The 24,150-nt window shown below is 26.9% G+C and overlaps 1 protein-coding gene across 1 annotated transcript in view; it reads right to left on the bottom strand.

The window, feature by feature from the left end:
• Positions 1-24,150, bottom strand: part of LOC111631955 (regulator of G-protein signaling loco-like) — a 109,584-nt gene that overhangs the window by 19,560 nt on the left and 65,874 nt on the right. The window contains 4 exon segments of the mRNA XM_023376305.1: positions 4,309-4,455; positions 4,533-4,619; positions 11,515-11,721; positions 13,775-13,873. Coding sequence (XP_023232073.1) covers positions 4,309-4,455; positions 4,533-4,619; positions 11,515-11,721; positions 13,775-13,873 — 540 coding nt within the window.

The raw sequence follows: 24,150 nt of genomic DNA, 5'->3' as shown, positions 1-24,150 counted from the left end.
TATTATAACAAGTGTGCTTGAATTTAATTTCTTCTGAGATTGCAGCAATGCATGATGAGTAAGCTAGTTATGAATATTTTCTACTTTACACCAATATATGAGAAAAAAAAAATCAAATATACATAATAATAAAAACATACTTAATTATTTTAACAATTTTTTATTAATTTAAATAACTTCAAAATTAAATTTAAATATTATTATTAATAATGATATTCATAAATTCTATAAAACACGTTCATGTCCAAGTTTATCAAATTATAAGAATCAATAATTCAATACAATGAATACACATTTTTATCTCAACACCGGAGAATACAAAAAAAACTCTTGCTAGCCTGTTACCAGTGCGTCCTCCTTCTTCTAAAACTCGTAACCAACCAAAATAGCTCTTTACTAACGTTTTTGAATCCCAACGATGGTTCTTCAGGTATTTCGAATCTCTGATGGAAATGCAGCTCATAAAACTTCAAATTCAAAAATATGTACGTTCAAATACACACTTCCCGTTTACGTCATTGTTTGTCATGCGTAGTCGATTCCAATACAGCTATCATAAATTACTGTTCATAAGCGCTTGCCAGGCTACTGATAGCGTAATCTCTTCTTTATGATTGATGCATTGATTATCCCTAAGGTTAGCTAAATATATGCTGGCCGCCTCCAGCCACTTGATATGTTGTATGTGCCGTGTGGTGCCGATAATACTGGCTTTCTTAAATTCGGATTCTATATTTGGATCCAATGCATAAATTGCCAGAGCCTTCATATTCCTTTGTTTCTGATTATCTAAGGATCGTTTGGTGGAGCCCATGTACATAAGGTTTCTATTGCATCTGCGATCTATAATCGGTATGCTATAAACCCCTGACAGCTTATCCTTATCTGGTTGATCTTTTCTGTTGGTTAGGATGTTGAATAATGAAGCGCATCTTCTGTGGGCAATATGAATGCAGTTCTTTTTAGCTATCTCGCCATATAGCCCTCTAATATTGATTGAACAGATTTTGAGAATGAACACAATTCTGTAAGCCTCATAGCAGAGGCTTTGCTAATGCTCCACATCAACTAGATTAAATAACGTATCTAGGCCAATTGTTTGTATGATGATTTCATGAAAAATAAAATAATAATAATTGTTATAATATTATTTACTTATAACTAGCATTCAAGTTTGTATAATGTTCATATATAACATCATGAATGTAACCAGAAGTTTCTGAGTGTGTGTCACCCACATTGCTGATGACCTGCTTATATTTATGTATGATAACATAGGTAGGTTAGGCTACCATAAAAATGCATTAGCTCAAGATCACTAACAATATATTATTGTGTAAAGAGCTGCCATATCAGTACAGCAGCTCCTTACATGTCATACACAAACCAGTTATACACATGACAATGCTCAATAGAAAAAAAACTGAAAAAAAGAATATTAAGTTATATTCTTGTTAACCTCATGGCAGTTCATGTAGCCTAGTGTTTGAGTCTGATGTGCCAGTTTTCTGTTTCATTCAGTGATCAACTGTTTGTGACAATTTTTTTTATATTTACTTTTAAATTTGTGTAGGGCAGCAGTGGGAGCTGGCACATGGTGAGTGGTGGTAATATTAGTGTGGGATAAGCCAACCTTTGCCTTCCTGAAAGGTTACATCCCTGAATATTAATGCTTTGATTTTAAATATTCAATTGTTAGTTACATTTAGTATTTGTTCTACTTCTTTTTAAATGGTAAATCTGATGTTAATACAATTGAAAATGTTCATTTCACATTACTGGGAAATGTTCATTCACATTACAGTATGGGGCCAGGTATTGCTTTGGTACGTGAACATTGTATTAACATCAGTAATTCTAAAAAAAAAAACATCAAATATATAACAAAGTTTCACATTAAAAAATAACACACACAAATGAGAGAACAATGAACTTGAAACTTTTTTACATCCCTGGACACTGTGGAATTTATGGTAATGAAGTTGCAGACACACATGCCAAAGTAGCCACAAAGAATCTCACTATCAAGTTTACATCACAGCCATATTCCCAAAAAAGCCTCAAAAAATATTTATATCACAATATAAGCAATGGACCTGAATATCAACCATTTCAAGTTGAGTCTATATTTCCACCAATGTTGTTTTCATTTATTTTTGATGCAATTCTCTCACCTATGAAAAAATTAGTTCTCTCTTTCCCAGTTTCTGACAGGACATGAAAACATCAAACCTCTTACCCTTTTTTACTGATTTTATTAACTCAGCAATGAAATTGAAATACTGCTTGTAACAATTAATATAGCATTTTGAAATTTCTGCAGTTTTTCTGTACTTTTTCTTTTCTTATATACTTGTATCCTTAAACAAGCTTGTAATTGTTTTTAGTATTAAAACTCCATGGAATGATATATTTTTATGATACCATACCATACCATTATATCTGCATGTATATCATATTGTTACAAATTAATTCTAAACCATAACTCAACATTAACTAATCAGTGACATTTACATAAGTAATTTTCTTGTATTCAAATATTAAATTAACTTAAAATATTTTAAATGTTTATAATTCCTGATAATGAATAAATTATTTCGTAGCAGCTAATAATTCTCTGAATAATATAATTTTTTTTTTTTATAAAACTTTCATTTTAAATATATCACTTGTAAAACCAACACCAGAATATAACAAGAAAAAAGAAGGAATCACATAATCAGTTCAAACTTTTAAAAAATATTCTATTTTTGGTTAGCTGTTTGTTCGATATTGTATATACCTGAGGATGTCTATTTCACATAGACAAAAACATTCATAAATTTTTCATTTTTCTTGTTATATGCTGGTGTTGATTTTATCAGTGATATATTTATACAAAACCCAGTTACTGAGATACTTTCATTTTAAATAATGCCTATATGAACATTTGAAATTATCTATAATTGTAAGTATTAAAAATAAATTATTTCCTCTAATTACTTTATAGTAGCCTATACAATCTATTATTATTTAACAGAAAATATGTAGTACATTGTAGTCCAAAAATTTCTGGCCTAACTATGTTTCAGATGTTATAGATATAAAATAATGATGTCATTTTGTAATATAGACTCCTTGCAGTTCAACACATTATTAAATCTTAGAATTAGCATTTTAATACCCTTAAAAAATAGTCTAAAGTTTTGTGTACAAAATGCTCATAAACTGCCTCCTGCAACTCTTCATCACTTTTTTGTAAAATAATGATAGTATTAAATAGGACCATCTTTATGGACTAAAAAAAAACTATTTTATTAGTCCATATAAAGATGATGCTATCTAATACTATCATTATTTTATTCCTATCATGTCTAAAATATAGTTATGAAGGAAACTTTTGGCATCTACCTTGTAAGTAATGAAACCAGCGTGTATAAATTAACATTATTAACTTTTTCATTAAATCTTTTAACCTGAAAACATTTTACAATCTGATAATATTTAAAAGAGTAATGATGCATTAATGTTATTTAATTAGACTAATCCAAAGATGTTTTGATTATTTAGACTAATCCACAAAGATGTTTTGATTAAATGTAATACTATTCCAATTATGTAAATATTGCAAGATAATCTAAAATGTCCTCCTGTTGTTTGTGTTTATAAAATTTTATCAATACATTGTGTAAATACATCATAACATCATATTTCATATCATTTTTATTTGTCATATTAAAAACATTTTAAAAGAACAACAAAAATAAGATATAATACCAATTTTCAAAATTGAATTTAGTTTTTTTTTCTTAAATTTGTTTAATCAAACTCATTTATCCCTCTTTCTAATTAAAAAATTTCATATTCTCCATTTATTATTATAACATGGAAAAATTTAGACTCAAAAATATAATTCACTGTTTCTGTTTTATAGTTAAATAATAAGGATCACAGAATAATAACCATTTTTATATTCCATTAATCTTTTTGCTTTCATAATAATGAATAAGCATGGATTTAAGTAGATTCTATCTTTGTATTTGATTGATTTTTATAATTTATGTTATTTAGAAGATTTGAAATTAACTTATCTATTAAAACAAAACGATAGAATCTACTTAAATTATTATTGACGAGTGTCAAGAACAAAGAACCTGAAAGTGTCAACAGAAAAAACTTTGGGGACCTCTTTAATTAAATTAAATTTAATAATTTAATTAAACTATTACATTTCTAATCATGGATTGATAAACAGCTAAGATTCAAATCTCATTACAGAATATACTTAAATAAATATATAATATATAAATAGCATGAACATAGATTTACTTGTGTTTGAGCTGGAATGAAAAGATCACGTGTTGGATTTTCCAAGCCTTCTTGGGCTACCTGACGAGCATGACTATCTACATTTACTGGTTCTGATGCACCAATACATAAATGATTCTTAAAAATTTCATTAGCCATTTGTTTCATCTATAATATTAAAGAATTATAATGTATAATTACAACTTGTTTTAATTAAAACAAGATTACAAGCTGTATAATCTAACCTCATTTTGATCAGTAAGTTGATTATATTGTTCACAAGACATCCAAAACATAATATTTTCTTGACTAAATTCCAGTTTTAGAAATTCCTGAAATTTATAATAAATACTTTAATATTAATATATAACTTTTATAAAATATATAAATAATTATTTTTTTAATTATACATTTGAAATTTATTCAAATGTATAATTTAAAATTAAATCATTCTTCAATGTTTTATTAAAATTACATTAGTTATTAATTCAGTTGTTAGAATAATCCAGATCTCCATATAAATATGTTGTCTTTTTAATGACAATCTAACATTGCAATAATTTAAGTAAATTCATAAAAATCTAGGAAAAAATTATATAGATTTAAATTTATATTTTTCACTCCATTTGTGAATGGACTGTTACAATTATACTATTTAAATACTTCCTAGATAAAGCAATTAAAAATTCAATTACTTAAGAAAATAATATTCTAAGAAATCCAAAAAATTTTATGTAATATGTCAAGTTCTCAATTATAGTATTTTATAAAAAGCGTAGTTGAGTTATTAAATATATATAAAGAAAAATTAAATATATTAAATCATCACAAGAAACTTAATGTTTTTGTTACATTCTATTATTTAAGTAAACAATTATATTTTAAAAACTTCAAAGTGTCTTTCCATTTTATCATTGCAGTTTAACCCTTTATTTTTGAATATCTAGTTTATCAAAATCAAATTATTAGTAATGTATATATTTGTGTATGCATGTCTGTATACATATTTACACTATTAATTTTACTTCATATGATCAGAATAAACTATGTTTGATACACACACCCAATTTTTAAAACTATTATATTTTATTTTTAAAACTTAATGTTGATTAAAATAGATGTTTAACTTTGTACTTATCAAGTAAGAAATATAAAAAGTATCAAGCTATATTATTTTATCTATAGTAATTCATTTTTAGTAAAAAGTTTTTGGACAGTTAATTTATGTATTCACTAAGAGAATGCTATGTACAGAGTGTCTCCTAAAACAGCCCTAGTTTTAAACTGTTCTATAAAATCCATTTGTTCACATATGTGAATAAAATGTGTTGGTAAATGTTGGATCAATGTTCCAAGTTTTGTGTACTGTACATATGCTTAAAAGGACCTCTGCTACCACATGGTGACAATATGGACCTCCACTGCCACACAATCTACATTACTATGTCTCATTTCTTGGTCTGCCCAGTCACCTCTTTAAACTTTTTCTTTGTGGTCATGTCAAGAATTGTCTATATGCTACAAAAGTGCCAGACATGAGAAACTAGCATATAAGAATCATAGATGCCATTAACAGCATGACTCCTAACATGCTGGCTTGGTCATGGGCTAAAATCAAGTTCAGAGCAAGTACATTAACAGCCTATATGGAAATGATTTAATGTAATAACTAACTTTTTCAGATGCATTTTCTATTACCATTGTCTACTGTATTACAATCACATTTCTTTTCCTAAAATTAATCCACAAAACTAGGGGTGTACTACCAACATATGACTACAAAATTAGTACAAGTTAGATCACATAAAGTTAATAATATGTACCAAAATATCTAAATTGTATTTATCTGCAGTAGAATTTTGTACAATTTTCTGATCTGACTAAATTATTTTTTAGAATTCTGTGGACCCATGCATGAAACCTGTAACCCATATTTTGTCAAATTTCACACTCTTGCCATTTATAAACTAGTTTTCACATCATCTTCCTTCTACAAAATCACTGATTGTGTATATAGTGTCCAAGTTGACCAACAGATATCACGCACATTCAGAGGTTTACAGTACAGCACTTCTGTGCATGATTCCTGTAAGCCAGAATCTCAGTAGGAAAGGCAAACAGCAAATGCAATCATTTGCAAAAAGCTGAAAATAAGTTAAATTTTGGTGATTTATTAAATAACTTGGAATCAGGAATCAAGAGGACTTCACTTGAACCTATTTTGTGGAAAACAAGATAAGAAGTCTAACAGGATTCCTACAAATAAATAATATATTGTGAGAGCATTCATCAACAACATTAGATCATGGTATTGCTACTTATTGAACTGTAAGGTATATCTTAATTAATAGTCCACTGATACTAACAAGTAGTTATTATTCATAGTATGCCTAATGATTTATCTGTGAATGGCACATTAATGCTCTCTTAATTTTTGGCAGTTAAATGAGCAAAAATACCTTTTATAATCATGAGCAGTTTAAAACCCCAGCATTTTGCCATCGATACTATATTTTTGTATAAGCTCCACTTAACCTAGGCCTAGGTTAAGTTACATTGTGAAAATATTTTGTACCCTTTTATATTTAGGTCCAGAGTGATATCTGTCCAATTTGTATCAGTTAGAAGATATAGATTCCAATGAACATGAAGCTGAGATAGCAATTAAAGCACCATTTGAACCAATATTTAATGTGCACATAGAAACAAGTAGATCTGTTCCATAATGTTCATGTCATTAACAGCATTATTTAATGTATATCTGTAATAATCACAGTATATTGTTATCTTGACAGACGGTAGTAGGCCTATCCTGAATAAAACTGAAGGACTACATTATGCAGATGATGGATAAGACAAGGAAGATAGAACTAGGCCTATGTTAGAGAAACATTAATAAATGTTGAAGATAATGTTTAGGTCTACTGTTGTGACACCAGTTCCTATTTTGTCATGTAGATCCTGAAGAATCTAAACCACAACAAAGAGGAGGAAAGAGAAGGCAAAATCTTTCTAAATTGGCAAGAAACATAAAAGCCTTTAAGTAACTTACTGGCAAAAGTACATTGGGCACAGAAATAAAATATATCCTTCTGAAGCTGAAGGATATATTTTAAGATCAGAAAATGCTTTTTTGACTTGCCATCTGTAATTACAGAAAGACAGTTTCTTGGGACAAGCAAGTTGTTCCAAAAAAGTTAATGAGCACTAAGAATCTAAATGCCAAAAAGTGTCTTTTTGGCATTAAATATGTGTTGTCTAATGGATGTCACTAGAGTTTGCAAACAGGGATTAGCCATGTAAACAATGCAGAAACTGGTTAATAATGTTGAAGGAAAAAAAACACTCCAACAAAAACAAATCTATTTAATTAACCTGATGATGATAAATGTTTTGATAACTTCAGCTATCATTTTTTCTGGAGTTTTTGGTTTTTTCATTTTTTTTTTTGTTCAACAGGGATTAGCCAGCATTCTGGGAACTAAACCCTTCAGGAATGTGTGTGTTGCATCAATAATGCATAAAATAAATTCCCTAGAAGACAAATGTGGAAAACATAATAAGAGGCCTAACAGGATTCCTGCAAATAAATAATATATTGTGAGAGCATTCATCAACAAAATTTTTTCCAGAATTAAATCAATAGAATGTATACAGCTGTTTATGTTAAAGATTGCACAATAGCAGTGGAAGAATCAGTGTCCTTTTGAAGTTTAACCACAGAGTTTAACTTACATTTCAGTCACCCTAGCTTATATGCATGTAAGATGGGTAATGAATGTAAGGTAAAGAATTAATATAGGTCAGGAAGTTAATATAGTAGAAGAAAAAAACAGCTAGAGAATGACCATGACTTCCACTTAAAGAAGGCTGAGACTAATCAAGACACAATGAAAGATGACTTTCATAACTCTTATGAAGGAAATGACACCTTGGCAATTATCTTTGATCTCCAACATGCGTTACCTACTCTCACATAAACACTAGCTTAATGTTCTACATTAGGCAGCTGTGGATAATCTCTATGTTTTACATAATAAAAACCAATAATACATGCAGATGTGGTCAGAAGACCAAGCCAGCAGAGGTTCTGAGGAAATCATATGCTGTCTAAACATCTTGTATGAATACCAAAATCAAAGATACTGGTGATGGGAATTTCTGGCAGTTAGTTGCATGGTCTGATTCTTGTGGAGGCTAAAACAAGAATGTAATTCCATTTTGGTGTTACTTTGTTTGACTCCATGGAACATAAGTTTCCTTCACCAGGTCACACATTTCTTGATTGTGATAAAGATTTCAGAGTCATTGAGCGAAAGAAAAAAGAATGCCTACTGTGTATGTTCCAGAATATTGGTACAAACTTCTGAAATCAGTCAAGAAAAAAGTTCCATCAGAATAGTCAGAATATTACAGCAGATACACTTTGTGTTTGTATAGAAAATGTAAAGTGTACTGAGCTTCAAAAGAAAAGATATTCATAGGGAACCTGACCAACTGCAGAAAGCTGCAAGAATAAAAGTTTTCAAAGCAAAAACCAAGGACAATGCTCATTAGGTACACTCATAATACATTACTATACTCTATGCAGACAAAGTGCTGTGTGTTACCTGTTGAAGTAATGGCATAATATTTCATGCTATATCATTGTCACAGTAATTCAGTGAATATAATATATATATATATATATTTTTGTAATAATTATATTTAGTTAATTATTTTGTTAATTTTTTTCCAATGGGTGGCACTACATGTAAAACCAGCAATTAAATGTAGACAGAAATTAATCAATGATTTGGGTGGGATGTACAGTACAGTACATCATCATCTAAGTTAGAAGTTTGTAAATGTAACTGCCAAGTTTCATAGCAATTAATCAAATGGCCTAGGAGTGTATAGCAAACAAACAAACAAATATCCTCAATTATATATATATATATAGATAAAATGAAAAATATTTACATCTTCTCTAATCAATAGTAGTATATATTTTATATGTTCATTAGACAAGTTATTTTCTTGAGCTCCAACTGAGTAAAAATGAACAGAGTTAAATGTAATAAAGGGTGAGTTAAAAGTCTCTTTCACCCTTTTCATTCCAAAAGTACTGAAGATATTTTGTTAATGTAATAACATAGTCATGTATGGAAAATTGGATAGACTCTTGACCTTGAAAATCATTTTCAAAGTCATTTATGTTGTAAATTTTTGATGAGGAGAGGTAGTGTGAAAGTTCCAATGACAAAGTTAAAGAGCCCAATTTAATTAGTTTAAAATCATTTTCTAGATTCAAATATATTTAGGTTTGCATAATTTGCAATTTTAAATTTATGAGGGAAAAAAGTATTTGTTTTATGTGACAAATTCATTTACTCAGCATCAACAAACAAAAATGAACAGACTGATAGCATATGGAAAAGCAATCTAATGACTTCAGCTACAAATGTTTGTAATCGTAGGAACTACCTATGGACAATGTTACCAGATTTCTGATGCACATTGCTAACTACTTACAGAGGGTGGTGATATTACTCAGGGAAAGTATATGGAAAGTACAATATAATAATATTCTACTTTCCCCTATAGTTCCTAAGAACAATAAACATCTCCAACTGAGATCCATCACATTCAATATTGAACTGAGCCTCAGCATCAGCCTTTCCCACAGTTCAAAACTGTCTCTAATTTGAGGACTCTAATTGGTCTCAATAAGGGACCAATCAAGATGTGATGGGGTTCTGAAACCAATCAGAATGTTCAATCGAGGAACAAATTCTATAGAAAAAAACCATGTCTCAAAAACACAGGAACCTTTTCTGATCAGTTCTAACCAACATATTCCCAATCAGAATCCTGCAAGGACTAATCCAGCCAACCTGCTGGATTAGTTGCATTCTTGGAAACTACTAATTCTTTGCCTTCATTAACTTAGTGTGTGCCTCCTCTTCAATGGATTCTACTGTCTACACAACTCTGACCAGACTATCCATCCCTTCAAGGAACTGACTGACATGAGTATGTCAAGCTGATTGAGTCAGGAACATTAATTAGTTTCCAAGTTTTTTATTTTAAAAAGTGCAGAAACTCTCTCTGTAATAAATGGCAATCTATCAAAAATGAGTCATCTTTCCTCCTGAACACACTCACTCACATACATCACCTTCATTCACTGCTTGTGCTGTGCAGGAAAAACCTTATTTCAGACTCAAAAATCAAATTACTAATCATTTTGTTTTGATATCAGCTGCAATAGGACCTCACAGTCAATTGACCTCACAGAATATTTCAGACAAAAACAGCAAAATTGCATTAAATATCAAAAATATAAGTAATACTAATTAAATCTGTTTAATCAAAGATGGTGAAGACCTGATAGACTGTAATTATCAAATCATCCAATAGGAGACTAAAAATCTGTTTTGTTCATCCAATTATTATTTAAAAAACATAACACAAAACTTTACTTCAGTACTGTGTTTATTAACTTAAAAAATTATTTAATAACTTTTGCCATTTATACTGTGAAAAGTGTGTTATGAGATGGACAAAATCTCATAACACACTTTTATTTCTAAATTTAAATAATTTAACACCTTCCTATTAACAAACACACCCTTAACACCTTACTAATAATAATTATTATTTTCATGTATACTCCTTATTAAATTAATTTCAAAATTAATTAAAATGTTTTTTGCATTATTTAAAATTTTACTGTTAATTTTTAGTTTAATTTAAATATAAATGCTATTTATGAAGCTAATATAAAAAGTAGTACTATTTGTGATTCAAAATAATTTAATCATACAAATATACCTCAATTGTGTCTAATTGAAAGATTCTGGCCACACATTTAAAACAAAAGCACAAATTTTCAAGCACACATTTATCATTAATTAAAATTCAGAATAATAGCAAAACAAAATATTTTTTGACAAACCCAGAGATCTAATTTCAATGGCTGAAAGTCATGGACTATTAGCAGCCATTAACTAATATTTCAATGTAATTTTGGTTAAAATATTTAGTGAAAAATCAATAAAGCATATTTCTATGCCAACAAATTTTTAAGTTCATAGTTATGAGTTTATCAATATTACTAATGTATTTCTATTATTTAATGGTTTTTTTTTTCATATAGCTTTTAAGATAACTAATATTTATTTAAAATATAAAATTATCAGTAACTTTCTTTATTCTAAACACTTCTCAGATAGTTTTACTCACTGTGAAAGTATAAAGTCCTATTGGATCTTCCAAAAGTTTATCAAAGCCAGCTGCCCAACTTCCAACTCTTCCAACATCAACTGGTCTTTCATTATTGCAACTACTTCTTCGAATTGATGCAGTATCACTGGCTCGATCAAGGCCAAGCATACTACTTGAAGTTGATAACTTTCCATTTGCTAATTCTCCATCAGATACAGTACCAGCCTGAAAGGGTGTTCAATTTCAATTGACAATGTCAAGAAACAATAAATAATAAATTAAATCACATCAAAAATGGATTAAAAAATTTGGCAATGAGTTGCTTAACATTCCCAGCAAAAAATACTAAAGTTTAAGAAATACTAAGACATATTAGTAGGAAGCTAAAATTGTGTGTGGTACCATCTGTTAATGAGATGTTATTGAAAAATAACTTTTATATTATTAATAATTATTATAAAAGGCAAAAAATTTAATTTTAAGGGCAGAGATGAGTTTCTAAAAATATAGTAAATGCCAATGATAAATAAAAGTTTTAGTCTGATCCCACTCAAGATATGGCACATGGTCTCTATTTTCCCACTCCCTCAATCTTTAACCACAAACATTTAATAGCATCAATGTCCTTTATATGCAAATTATCATATCAAATGTTATTTCTTAATCTTTCTCCCATCCTAAGATATTAAACAAAATAGATGTAAACATACACACCACAGGTATGTTTTTTGAATTTATGGGATCAGGGGATCTCAAAATGTTGAGATTCCAGAAACCTGGAGAATCAAATGTGACACAATTACATTATTATGTTATAACAGTTAGGAGAGTAAAAATTTGAGACAATTACAATACAGTTGTATCTTGTTCTTTGAACGACTCTAACTTTGCACATTCCAAAGTTTGAACTGTACATGAAGTGAAAAAATGCACTCAGTACATAAATGCCATCTGTTGTGCCTCCAAGTTCTCTCTCACTCGTGTTACACTCATGTGTTTTCAGTGTTTTTCACATTATTTTTGGTATGTTTCATTGCATATACTAAGTGTTATTCATTGATTTTTAACAATCTCTTCTTGCAATTTTTCTTTGTCAACAGCTTTTGAGTGCCCATACATTTTGTATCCAGTTTAGTTCAAAATTTCCTAAATGGAACTTTTTAAACCACATTTGACATGTTCAAAGTTTAGGACCATCTTCTCCATACACATTACAATTTTTTTACTGTTTGTATGGTGTTGCATCCTTTCCAAAAGTCATAAGGCGTGATATGCCTGATATGCTTTTTATCTGAAGATATTTCAACTTGATTTTATTCAAACAAAATGTAAAGTTTAAAATAAGCTTCTAAACAAAAAATATCATTAGTAATAACGTGTTAAATTTCACAACTGTTATAATTAAGTAAAACATCTGTGTCAATTAACAACAACTGCTAAAAATACACATAATTTTATGTTCAACTCAATATAGCCTTTACTTATTAACCATAGCATGGAGAAGAGTATGGAGGCAATGAAGCTTAAGAGGAATGCTGTAATATTGGTGATTGAGATGAAGAGCTTTATTCTGAATAAAGCTATTTTTCTGATGATGTGTACAGTACATGTATGGCAGATCTGGAAATAATGTTTAAGATGCCAAAGTTGATATAACAGTAAATGTAATTTTCATTTTAATATACTTTATTCACATATTTTATTCATTGTTTTTGTGTTATAATTTATTATTTATGACATTTAATTGTGTTATTATTACCTTAAATTAAGTGTATTTGCTGTTTAAGTTTATCAAAATGGGTATTGTTTAGGGTTTGGAAACTGATTACTTCACTTTTCATTATTTTGAATGGGAGAAAAAACTTCAAATGATTCCAAGTTCAATTTCCAGCCTCTTGAAATGATTTAAATTTGAAACAGTGGTACCACTGTGCTTTCCCATGTTATGTTTTAAAAGACAGGAAAGTGCCATCAGAATTATTGATATAAACTGTTTACTTAGATCAATGCCTTTTAATAATAATATTTAACTAAGACAATATTTTCTGAAAAAATAAACTTAATTATTATTAATATAGATTAGATTATTTTAAATTTCATAAAACCTCAAAATTTATCTTCAATAATTACCAAACACAAATTCTGAAGTTATTAAAAATATCTTACTTTTCAATCTTAAACTGATGATGATACATCATTCATTATATTTATTAAAAAATTTTGAACTGTTAAATAAATTTATAATTTTATTAAAAATTAAATTCAACTATAATAGTACCTCATGTGGACTTTGATGCAGACTTCTTTTTCTGCCAAGATGTCTACGAAGGGACGATGTTCTTGCCCATTTTTTAGCAGTTTCCAGTCCTCGTTCCACCTTTTAAATTAAAATAAGAAATTAACATAAATGAATTCTTAGTTATTTTACTAAATATTCAGTTTTCTTATATTAATTTATATGTTAGAAAAAGTTTAATCATCACCATTACAATGTTTATATTTTAATTATTGTAGAGATGATTATAAATTCCTGCCACATGCTGTTTATCATTTAAACAGGAGAGGGGAGGAATTTATTTTTGCTTTACATCCCATACTTAATTTGCAAATATCATTAATCGTCCTGTCTGTAGAATATTTGATATGGAGGAGATTTGGTTTAGTCGGAATTTCTACTCAATTTACTTGCCTAACATATAACAACTAAAAAATAAATAATAAATAATATATCTTGGTAAATAATTCAAAGTTTCTTGACACTTGTTGCATAGTTAATAGATAAAATAACAGGTTATACTTATAACAAAAAAAAAATTTGTGCATAAAATTAAATTTTAAAATTATTTTTCATATTTTTCAAAAACAAATGAAATCAAATTTCATTACAATAAGCTTCTTTGTTTACATAATTAAAACAACATATTCAAAATTTTCATTTTATAAAATTTATTATATTATATTAATTTATTGCTTGAATAATTTATCTTGAAATTAAGTTTGTTTTTATTAAAAAAAATAATAAATTTAAAGTCTTAAATCAGAAAAATAATCTATTTAAAGAGGGAAAAAAATTAAATCTAACGTTTCTTTTTAACTAAGTTAATCCTACAAATATGTAGTTTAGAATGAAAAATGTCATAAAACTTGTCACAATCTTCAAGATAGTGAAGTAATATAATTAAATTTCATATTTATCAATGAAATATTTTCTTAAATAGTTTTTTAATTAAATGATGATAATTATCATCTATAAAATATCTCTCAGATACAGAATTTAAATGCGTATACAGATACAGAATCTTCATTAGATTCTGTATCTGTATTTAAATTCTGAGAGCCAAAACTGTTCCAATTTTCAATAAAAATAATGTTTTTGGCTAACTAAATTTTTGGTTTTCTGAATTAAGCAATTATAACTTCTGTGTATTTTAATATGCCAATAATAATATAAGTTTATATATTTTTTTAATTTATTGATTTTATTTACATTTAATAATATTAATGATAATACATACTGCATTATTATTACATTGCAGAGTCTGTCTTTTGAAAAATAAATATGATATAATTTGAATTTGTATTTGTTCTAATATTAGAAATGCTTATACTGTATTAAAATGCTAACTAACCACAAAATCAGAATTTTATCTGTGTTGAATAATTTACTAAGTATGATTTGCATATGTATGAGTTAATACAATATATGGTAAACTGGATACAATATTCTCCTAAATAAGTCTAGTTAAATTCTTTGTTAAAATAAGTTTAATTTTTCTTTAAATATATAATAGGTAATACATAGAAAGAGGCACTTAAATAAAAACATTTGAATAATTTAAATGGGATTATGGTAAATATCATTATAGCAGATATTTTCATTATCTGTCATATAAAATTCATATAAATGAATGAAAATATAGTCATACTTTGTTTAGTTTTTGGACAATTCCAAAATATCTAACTGACTTTTCATAAGCTTTAATTGATAAAAGAAAAACTCAAAATACAAATTTGAAGAAAAGCATTGAATATTTCAAAACTGATAATTATATAATTGAGTGAAAGTAAATGACTATTTCTTAGGTATCCATACAATTCAGTACAATCAAAGTGAATGATTTTAAGTAAATTAAACTTCACTCTGACACCGGGGATGAAATACTAAATATGGAACCTGTTACCAGTGTAATTTTGCGTGAAAAAATCTTCCTTTCACAAACGTTTTCGAGCTGTTGAGATAGCTCTTCCTCAGGTAGAGAAAAAATTCCAATGAAACACTTCAAAAATTAATTAATTAACACTTCTAATGAATGATTTTATTCATTAGCATAATAAAGAACAATGGCTTTGTTTTTCATTATCATGTTTGATATTTCCAAAACACATAATAATTATCACTTACATATCTACTTGAATTGAAAACTAGTAATACATGTAGCAAGTAAAGTTTTACACAAGCAATTCCAATAAACTAAATATCAATGTTTAAATATATATTAATTTACCTTTTTTTTTAAAAATAAATTATGATAATAGCAATTGTAAGAAGAAATTGACAAAACTGACTGAAAACAACTCTTAAAAGGGAGTATATTAATTTAATATCTGATGCAAGTCTATAATTATCTAAGTGAGCTATTGTTACCTATTACTTTTTAAAAGTCAAGTTTTAGATGAATTTCAATTATTTGGATCAAAGCGCCATAAATTTTTAAATATTTAACCTGAATAAACTTATATTTGATACTTGCAAAACTTTATTATAATTATACCACTGCTGATGTAAAAACAAATACTTTATTCATGTACAGTACTTCAAGAATCAACATTAAATATGAATACAAATTCAGGGACAGAACATTATTTACTTTACAATAAAATATAAAAAAAAATTAAAATAGTAACTAATTAATAAACCAAACTTTACAAAATTAATCTAACAATAAAAAGTGCTGCAATATTCAGCAATTCCAGTTGAATAGCTAAGAAACTAAATCCATTACAATATATAATTATTATTTAAGTAATTACTCATATTACAAAAATTGTAGAAGATACTTTTCAACGGCATTTTATACATAAATTTATTTACTTATTTGTTTCAATATTCAAATATATTGCTTTTTTTTGTTAATATATTCTCACAAAAAAATTATTTGAAATATCTGGCAAAGTCTTATGTTAAAACCCATCCTTTACAGAATAAATTTTTATATATAATTTTCTTTAAAAATTTCTAAAATGCAATAAATTATTTGTATAAAAATTTATTTTACAGATAGAATAAATTTACAATATTAAAATGTAATTTAAAATCTTTTAGAATAATAAATTTTCAATTTATTTTTGGTCAGCTCTGAAATTTTACATAGTTGTTCTTGATACAAATATTTTGTACTGAAATATATACAGTATATTATATTTTATAATGGTAATGTTTACTGCAATGGACCATATATTCATATTTTAAGTTTAACATTAAGCTCCAATAATCCTGAAAATGTTTATAAAAAAATTTTGACTTGCAACAGGATTGTATTTGTAACCCTCAAATATGATTTTAAGATAAATTTTTTCAGGATAAATTTTAATCAATCATTAAATTTATCACAAGATGGCAATATTGCTTACTTTTAATGCTAAATTTGTCCATAATGTCTAATAGCTTTTAAAAATAAACAATTAAAATTCCATTATTTATATATGAGCCATTGATTTTGAAAGTGGGGTAAGTCCATTTTGTGAAAAAAATAGTTAAAGCTGATTATTATTACAAATTAACATAAAATTTATGTTTTTAATCAATTCACAATAAATATCTTTTAATATCAATATAAATTTGTTACTAGTAATTTATACCATCAACAATATTTATTGTGTGTTGATTTTGAAAGTGAAGCAAGTCCACTCTAAAGAAAAATATATAAAAAGATATGATGGATTTATTCCCCATTCATCATGAATACTTTAAAAATCTACACCATCTAAGAAATATAATTATACACATGCAACTTATTACTGAATATTTTTTCTTATTTTATCCATTTTTTCCCTATAAAAATAAATTTATTTTTTGTTTTCTTGTAGCTTTTCGAAAGTATGAAATGTTGAAATAAAATAAATATGTAAATTAAATAAAATATTTAATTTTTTGTTATTATAATTACATTTCATTCAAAGAAAATCAACATTTTAAACAAATCATTGCTTTTGAAAGTGAGGCAAGTCCATTGGTGCAAAATTATGATTTTTTTTTTCACCTAACAAGGATAACCATTATTGCATATTAAATTTATATGAAATAAGACCAAAAAAAATATAAAATAAGTCTATTACTGCTTATGAATATTTTTAAACTTATTCAAATTCTTTATTCAAATTTTTAAACTTATTCAAAAACCATTAAATATCTAGCAATAGCATAAAATGGACTAGCCCACTTTCAAAATCAACAGCTTATATATTGAATTAAATTTTTAATCAACTTGATTCAGTTTTATTCAATATTATATATATAAATATTGACTTATACTGCATTCCTATTCAGCATAATTCTAACAAAAACATAATAGCAGCAAATAGTTTTCTATTTGCTGCTATTATTATATCAAACTAGATTTAAAACATTGTTTAGAATATAATTAATTGTACTTATTTTTGATTTTTGAAAATTTAAAATTTTTTTATTTTTTGGCAATATTTTAAAATATTTAAAATATACATTATAAATTAAGTAATTACACAGGCATTATTCATAATGCCCAATTGTTATGATAATAACAAACAAACTCAGGCAATGTAATAAATTTCAGGTTATTTTTTTAACATAATTTATCAGACTGACTGGTCAGGCAAAATAATGATAATGCCTTGATGAATGATCATCCACATACACTAAGCCAATCAGCACTCATGTCTGAGCTGTGCTTGTGTATTGCATTTAGAATCAAATTTTAAATTCAAGCGAGCAATAGTTAATCTGGTGCAAAATTTAATTTTACTTTTGCCTCTTAAAATAGTGTTTCCTTCAGTTTGAAAAAAGTAACAATTATGGAGTAATCAATCATTAAGTGATATGAATAACCGCTTCAATAATCAATTAAATGAGTTAATAGCAGCAAAAGGTCAATACAATCAAATTTTTACAAAATGAGTGTATTTGACAATGATACAAAAAGTGAGATCAAAAATCAAAGTAACTTCAAAGTTACCAGAAGAATATAAGCATTTATGTAGCTATGATGTTGTATCTATTAGAGAAATAGAAAAATTAATTGTGCCTGTAAAAGAAGATAATTTGATTAAATATTATGTTCCCACTGAAGAAATATTTCAGATATTGCACAATGACCATATTGCTATTGACCACGGCAGCAGAAACCGTATGAAAAATAATTAAGTATGAAATATAAAAATATTACAAGGGATATGAGATATGATTATAATTTACTTAAACTTCTGCCGTTTTTTCTGATAAATTTCAAATAATGTTCCTAAGAAAGGCTCGGTAATTAAATTAATTTTGAGTAATGAAATGAACTTGAGACGTCAGGTTGACCTTATAGATATACAGTCACAAGCTGATGAGCAATATAAATTTATATTCGTGTATCAAGACCATCTGACTAAATTCGTTCAACTATAACTGTTAAAAACCAAGAGCTAAAGATGTGGCTTATGTTCATATAGATATGTTTACAATTTTCAGTGCATCGAGTATTCTACAAAGTGATAATGGCAAAGAATTTGCCAATAATGCCACCAAAGAATTGTGTAGTATGCAGCCGAGTTAAAACTAGTGCATGGAAAGCCCAAGCACTCACAAAGTCAGGGTTCAGTAGAAAGATGTAATCAAGATGTAGAAAACATGATTAGTTCTTGGTTGGAGATTAACACTAATAAATGTTTTGTACACTTGAGTAAAAATTGAGCACATTATACTGGTATAAACTGCAGCTTCAACGATGTCATGTTTAGAGCAAAGTTGGACTAAAGAATTTTATACCTAATGAATTGTTGACCAACATTAATACAGAAGAAGATTTAGAAACTCTCTTTAAAACTAACAACAATAAACTTTTTATATAACAAAACTGACATTCCAGAAGTTTCCTTTAATAATACAGTAGAGCCTCGATTATCCGACCCAATTGGGGACTGGGGTTGGTCGGATAATTGAAAAGTCGGATAACCGAAAAGTATGAAAAAATCCATTATTAGTGTAGTATATTATTATATCCCATGTAATTAGTATATTAGTATATCGCTATTAACCTACTTCGCGTTGAATTTTCATTGATGTTAAGCCTAACAAAAATTTTTTAAAATAATAATTGTCGCTATTGTATCGTTAAAAATTAGAAAATTAAGCCTCGTTTAAATACTGAGCTCCCTTTCATGGTCGAATGAGTGTTGCCAGCTAAAACACGTAAAAATAATATTAAAGTAGCCAGACATAGCCAAATATTGTAGCGCCACATCACTAGCGGACATTTGAAATTTGCCGACTAGGACGGTCGGTTCTTAATAAAAAAATAGTGGAGATTTTTTTAAAAAAATGAAGTTGCCCAAAGGCAGCTATATTCATAATGTCTGGTCAATTTAAAAAATTAGTCAATATTTATCAGGCTGTGCAGCCATTTTAGTCATTATTCATAATGGCTGGGCATTATTTTTAATGCCCTATTAATCACTTGGTCCATGACATATATAAAAATATAGTATATAACAAATTTGAATAAAATTTGGAAGAAAGATAGTTAATATTGATATTACAAAAAACTTTGTTTTATAATTTATAATATAAAACTGAAGTGAAAAAAAAAAACAGAACTAAAAAATTAAAATATAAAATAATACTCTGAAACAATCACAGAAGAAAGATAGTTAATATTGATATTACAAAAAACTTTGTTTTATAATTTATAATATAAAACTGAAGTGAAAAAAAAAAACAGAACTAAAAAATTAAAATATAAAATAATACTCTGAAACAATCACAGTGGAGTCTCATACTTCAAATTTAATTCATTCCAGGAGACCATTTTGAATTCTGAATCATTCTGTGTCCAAATCAATTTTCTCCACAGACCCACCACAAGTGTGCCATTTTCATGCTCTTCATTTTTCATCTGAATCATCAATTCCTTGTTTCCACACACTTCTGGATGAAATAGTTAATAAGTAAAGGCTATATTGAGTTGAACAGAAAATTTTTGTGTATTTTTAGCAGCTATTGTTAATTAACACTGATGTATGATTTAATTATAACAGTTGTGAAATTTAACACATTATTGCTAATGAGAAATATTATTCTTCTTTAGAAGCTTATTTTAAACTTTTAACTTCACATTTTGTTTGAATAAAATCAAGTTGAAATATCTTCAGATAAAAAGCATATCAGGCATATCACGCTTTATGACTTTTGAAAAGGATACCATACCATACAAACAGTAAAAAAAAATTGTAATGTGTATGGGGAAGATGGTCCTAAACTTTGAACATGACAAAAAATATGGTTTAAAAAGTTTTATTCAGGAAATTTTGAACTAAAGGATACAAAACATACAGAGCATCCAAAAGTTGCCGACAAAGAAAAATTGTAAGAAAAAATCATAAAAAATTGATGAACAACACACAATAAATATACTAAATACACCAAAAATAAAGTGGAAAAAACCAAAAACATACAAGTGTAACAAGAGTGAGTGAGAAACTATTTGAGAACAACAGATTGCATTTACAACAAATTGCACTTCAAGTGTGTTTTTTCACTGTGTATGCAGTTAATTAGAACTCTGAAGCTAATTATTGTTGAATGTAGTGTTCAAAGTAAGAAGTATCACTATATTTAATTTATATACAGACAAATCCATTTATCCACCATGTTCTGGATGAACTAAAATTAGTAGGGTATTAGAATTAAAGTCTAAAATTCCATACTGAAAATATATTTAAATAATTAAAAATAAACTTAGATGCTTTACTGACTTGAAAACAATAAGAATAATAAAATTACTCAGTACCTATAAGCAATATGTTTTTTTATCCTTGCAATTATGAGATTGCTATGTAGGTACAGTACATACATATTAAGATTGTAAATAGTGTTTCAATTGCATGATTTTTTCCACAAAATGCATGCATACTTAAAAAGAAATAACCATTCACACAAATCCAGATAAACAGGATTTGATTGTACTTTGATGTAAATGTAATATATGGTACTTATTTAACATAATGAAAGACTATTGATGATGTTCATAAGTCAAAAACTGATGAAGACACAAATATCAATGTTTATTGTTAAAAACTATAAAACATAATAAGGATACTTTTCTATAAACTTTATAAAGGAATGAACATCTCATTTTAAAAATCATAAATAAAGATTAATTAATTAATCTTTTGAAATGTAAAAGTAATAGGTTGGCAATAACTAATGTATAATAGAAAAATATTCAAAATTGCATGTATAAAAACTAGGAAAAAAAAAATCAAATTTATATACANATAAACTTAGATGCTTTACTGACTTGAAAACAATAAGAATAATAAAATTACTCAGTACCTATAAGCAATATGTTTTTTTATCCTTGCAATTATGAGATTGCTATGTAGGTACAGTACATACATATTAAGATTGTAAATAGTGTTTCAATTGCATGATTTTTTCCACAAAATGCATGCATACTTAAAAAGAAATAACCATTCACACAAATCCAGATAAACAGGATTTGATTGTACTTTGATGTAAATGTAATATATGGTACTTATTTAACATAATGAAAGACTATTGATGATGTTCATAAGTCAAAAACTGATGAAGACACAAATATCAATGTTTATTGTTAAAAACTATAAAACACAATAAGGATACTTTTCTATAAACTTTATAAAGGAATGAACATCTCATTTTAAAAATCATAAATAAAGATTAATTAATTAATCTTTTGAAATGTAAAAGTAATAGGTTGGCAATAACTAATGTATAATAGAAAAATATTCAAAATTGCATGTATAAAAACTAGGAAAAAAAAAATCAAATTTATATACAGTATATTAAACAAACATTTAATTGTAGAGTACCAAATTCTATTATTATAGACAATATAAAAAAATTATCAATTAGCAAACATTTTTGGTTTTTCTAACAAAATGAAAATAATGTACAATCATCAACACTTTTCAATTAAATTTTATATGAGAAAAAAATCATAAAAATAATATGATAAATAAGAAGTAAATCATACATAAATATCAAAGATTGGTACAAATTAGGATTTGAATTAAGACCAATATAAAATAAAAATATAATTTCCCTTCTTTCTAGAATTTTATTAATATATAAATTTTTCTTTATTTACAGATAATTGGAATAAAAAAATTAGATGGTAATTCATATAATAAAATTTTCAACAAAACTAATATTTCATTTATGAAAATATATCTTTTATATTAAATGAAAGCATTATATTACCAAAATAATAATTCTCATTATTGTTGTTAATAATATTCAGTTTAGTATGTAATAAATATTTTAAAATGTAGTTTTTCCATAAGACTGGTAATCCTCATATCAAGTCAGTCATATTGCAAACAGAATAGATAATCGATTGTTCCACTAGAAGTCTAAACTTAAATCAATACATAGTTCTCACTATTCTGTTTCTTCAATAGTTACTAACTACTCAATGAAAAAGTTTCTTTAGTTATTAAATATACTGTTAAACAAATTTCATTACACAAAATCACAGTTACATTACTGTATATGATCATATTTCTATAATTTAGTGCATACTTATATTCTTTCTATTTACCATATTTAATTTTAGATAATATACTAGTAATGAAAATTATATATTTGTTCCCATTTTTTATAATTTCTAGAATTATTTTAACTTCTGTTTCTCTCCTATTTGTATTACATTCAGAGAATTTCTCTAAATCATTATTATTATAATGTTTTAGGGAAATTCTAAGTAGAAAATATCATCATCACCATAGTATTAAAAATAATAATGCTATAAGTTCATGTATTCTTGATACTCTAAAGTTACAAAAATTAGGAAATTAATTGCTATATAAAAAAAAATCCAGCAACACTTAAAACTGCATATGTGGCACCATCTGTTACAATATTTTATTATTAAAAACATATAGTTTTAATTATTACGAAATGGCAAAATGCTTAATTTTGAGGGTAGGGGATGGGTTTTCATAAAAAATATAAATACTAATAATGAGGAAAATCATCATAAAGTCCAACTCTACTCTAGATATGACAACAACTCTCTTTATCTCCCCATCCTTGACCTTTATTCACCAAAACTTAACAGCATCAATCCCCCTAATACACAAACCTCCATGAAGATTTCAGAAATTTTCAAGGAGAATTTCATAAGGGTTATTAAGCTTCAAAGAGGATGAACAAAATCATCCCCCACAAACACACTAACATCCATACATAAAGAAAAAACCCGAAATTTTTTGCATTTTTCACATTTTAAAATCCTCTAAGTCCAAAAATGTAAAAATCTTCAGGGGGTCATTTTTTGACTGATCGTCAGAAAAGTTAAAAAACTGGTCATTTTTATAACAAACTTTTTGCCATATAATTAAAATATGCAAAAAAATATACTAGAATTTAAGGAG

Source organism: Centruroides sculpturatus, unplaced genomic scaffold, assembly GCF_000671375.1.
Source record: "Centruroides sculpturatus isolate CEXI.00-Female unplaced genomic scaffold, Cexi_2.0 scaffold783, whole genome shotgun sequence".
Classification (NCBI taxonomy): Eukaryota; Metazoa; Arthropoda; class Arachnida; order Scorpiones; family Buthidae; genus Centruroides; species Centruroides sculpturatus.
This window is presented reverse-complemented; position numbering and strand designations above follow the sequence as displayed.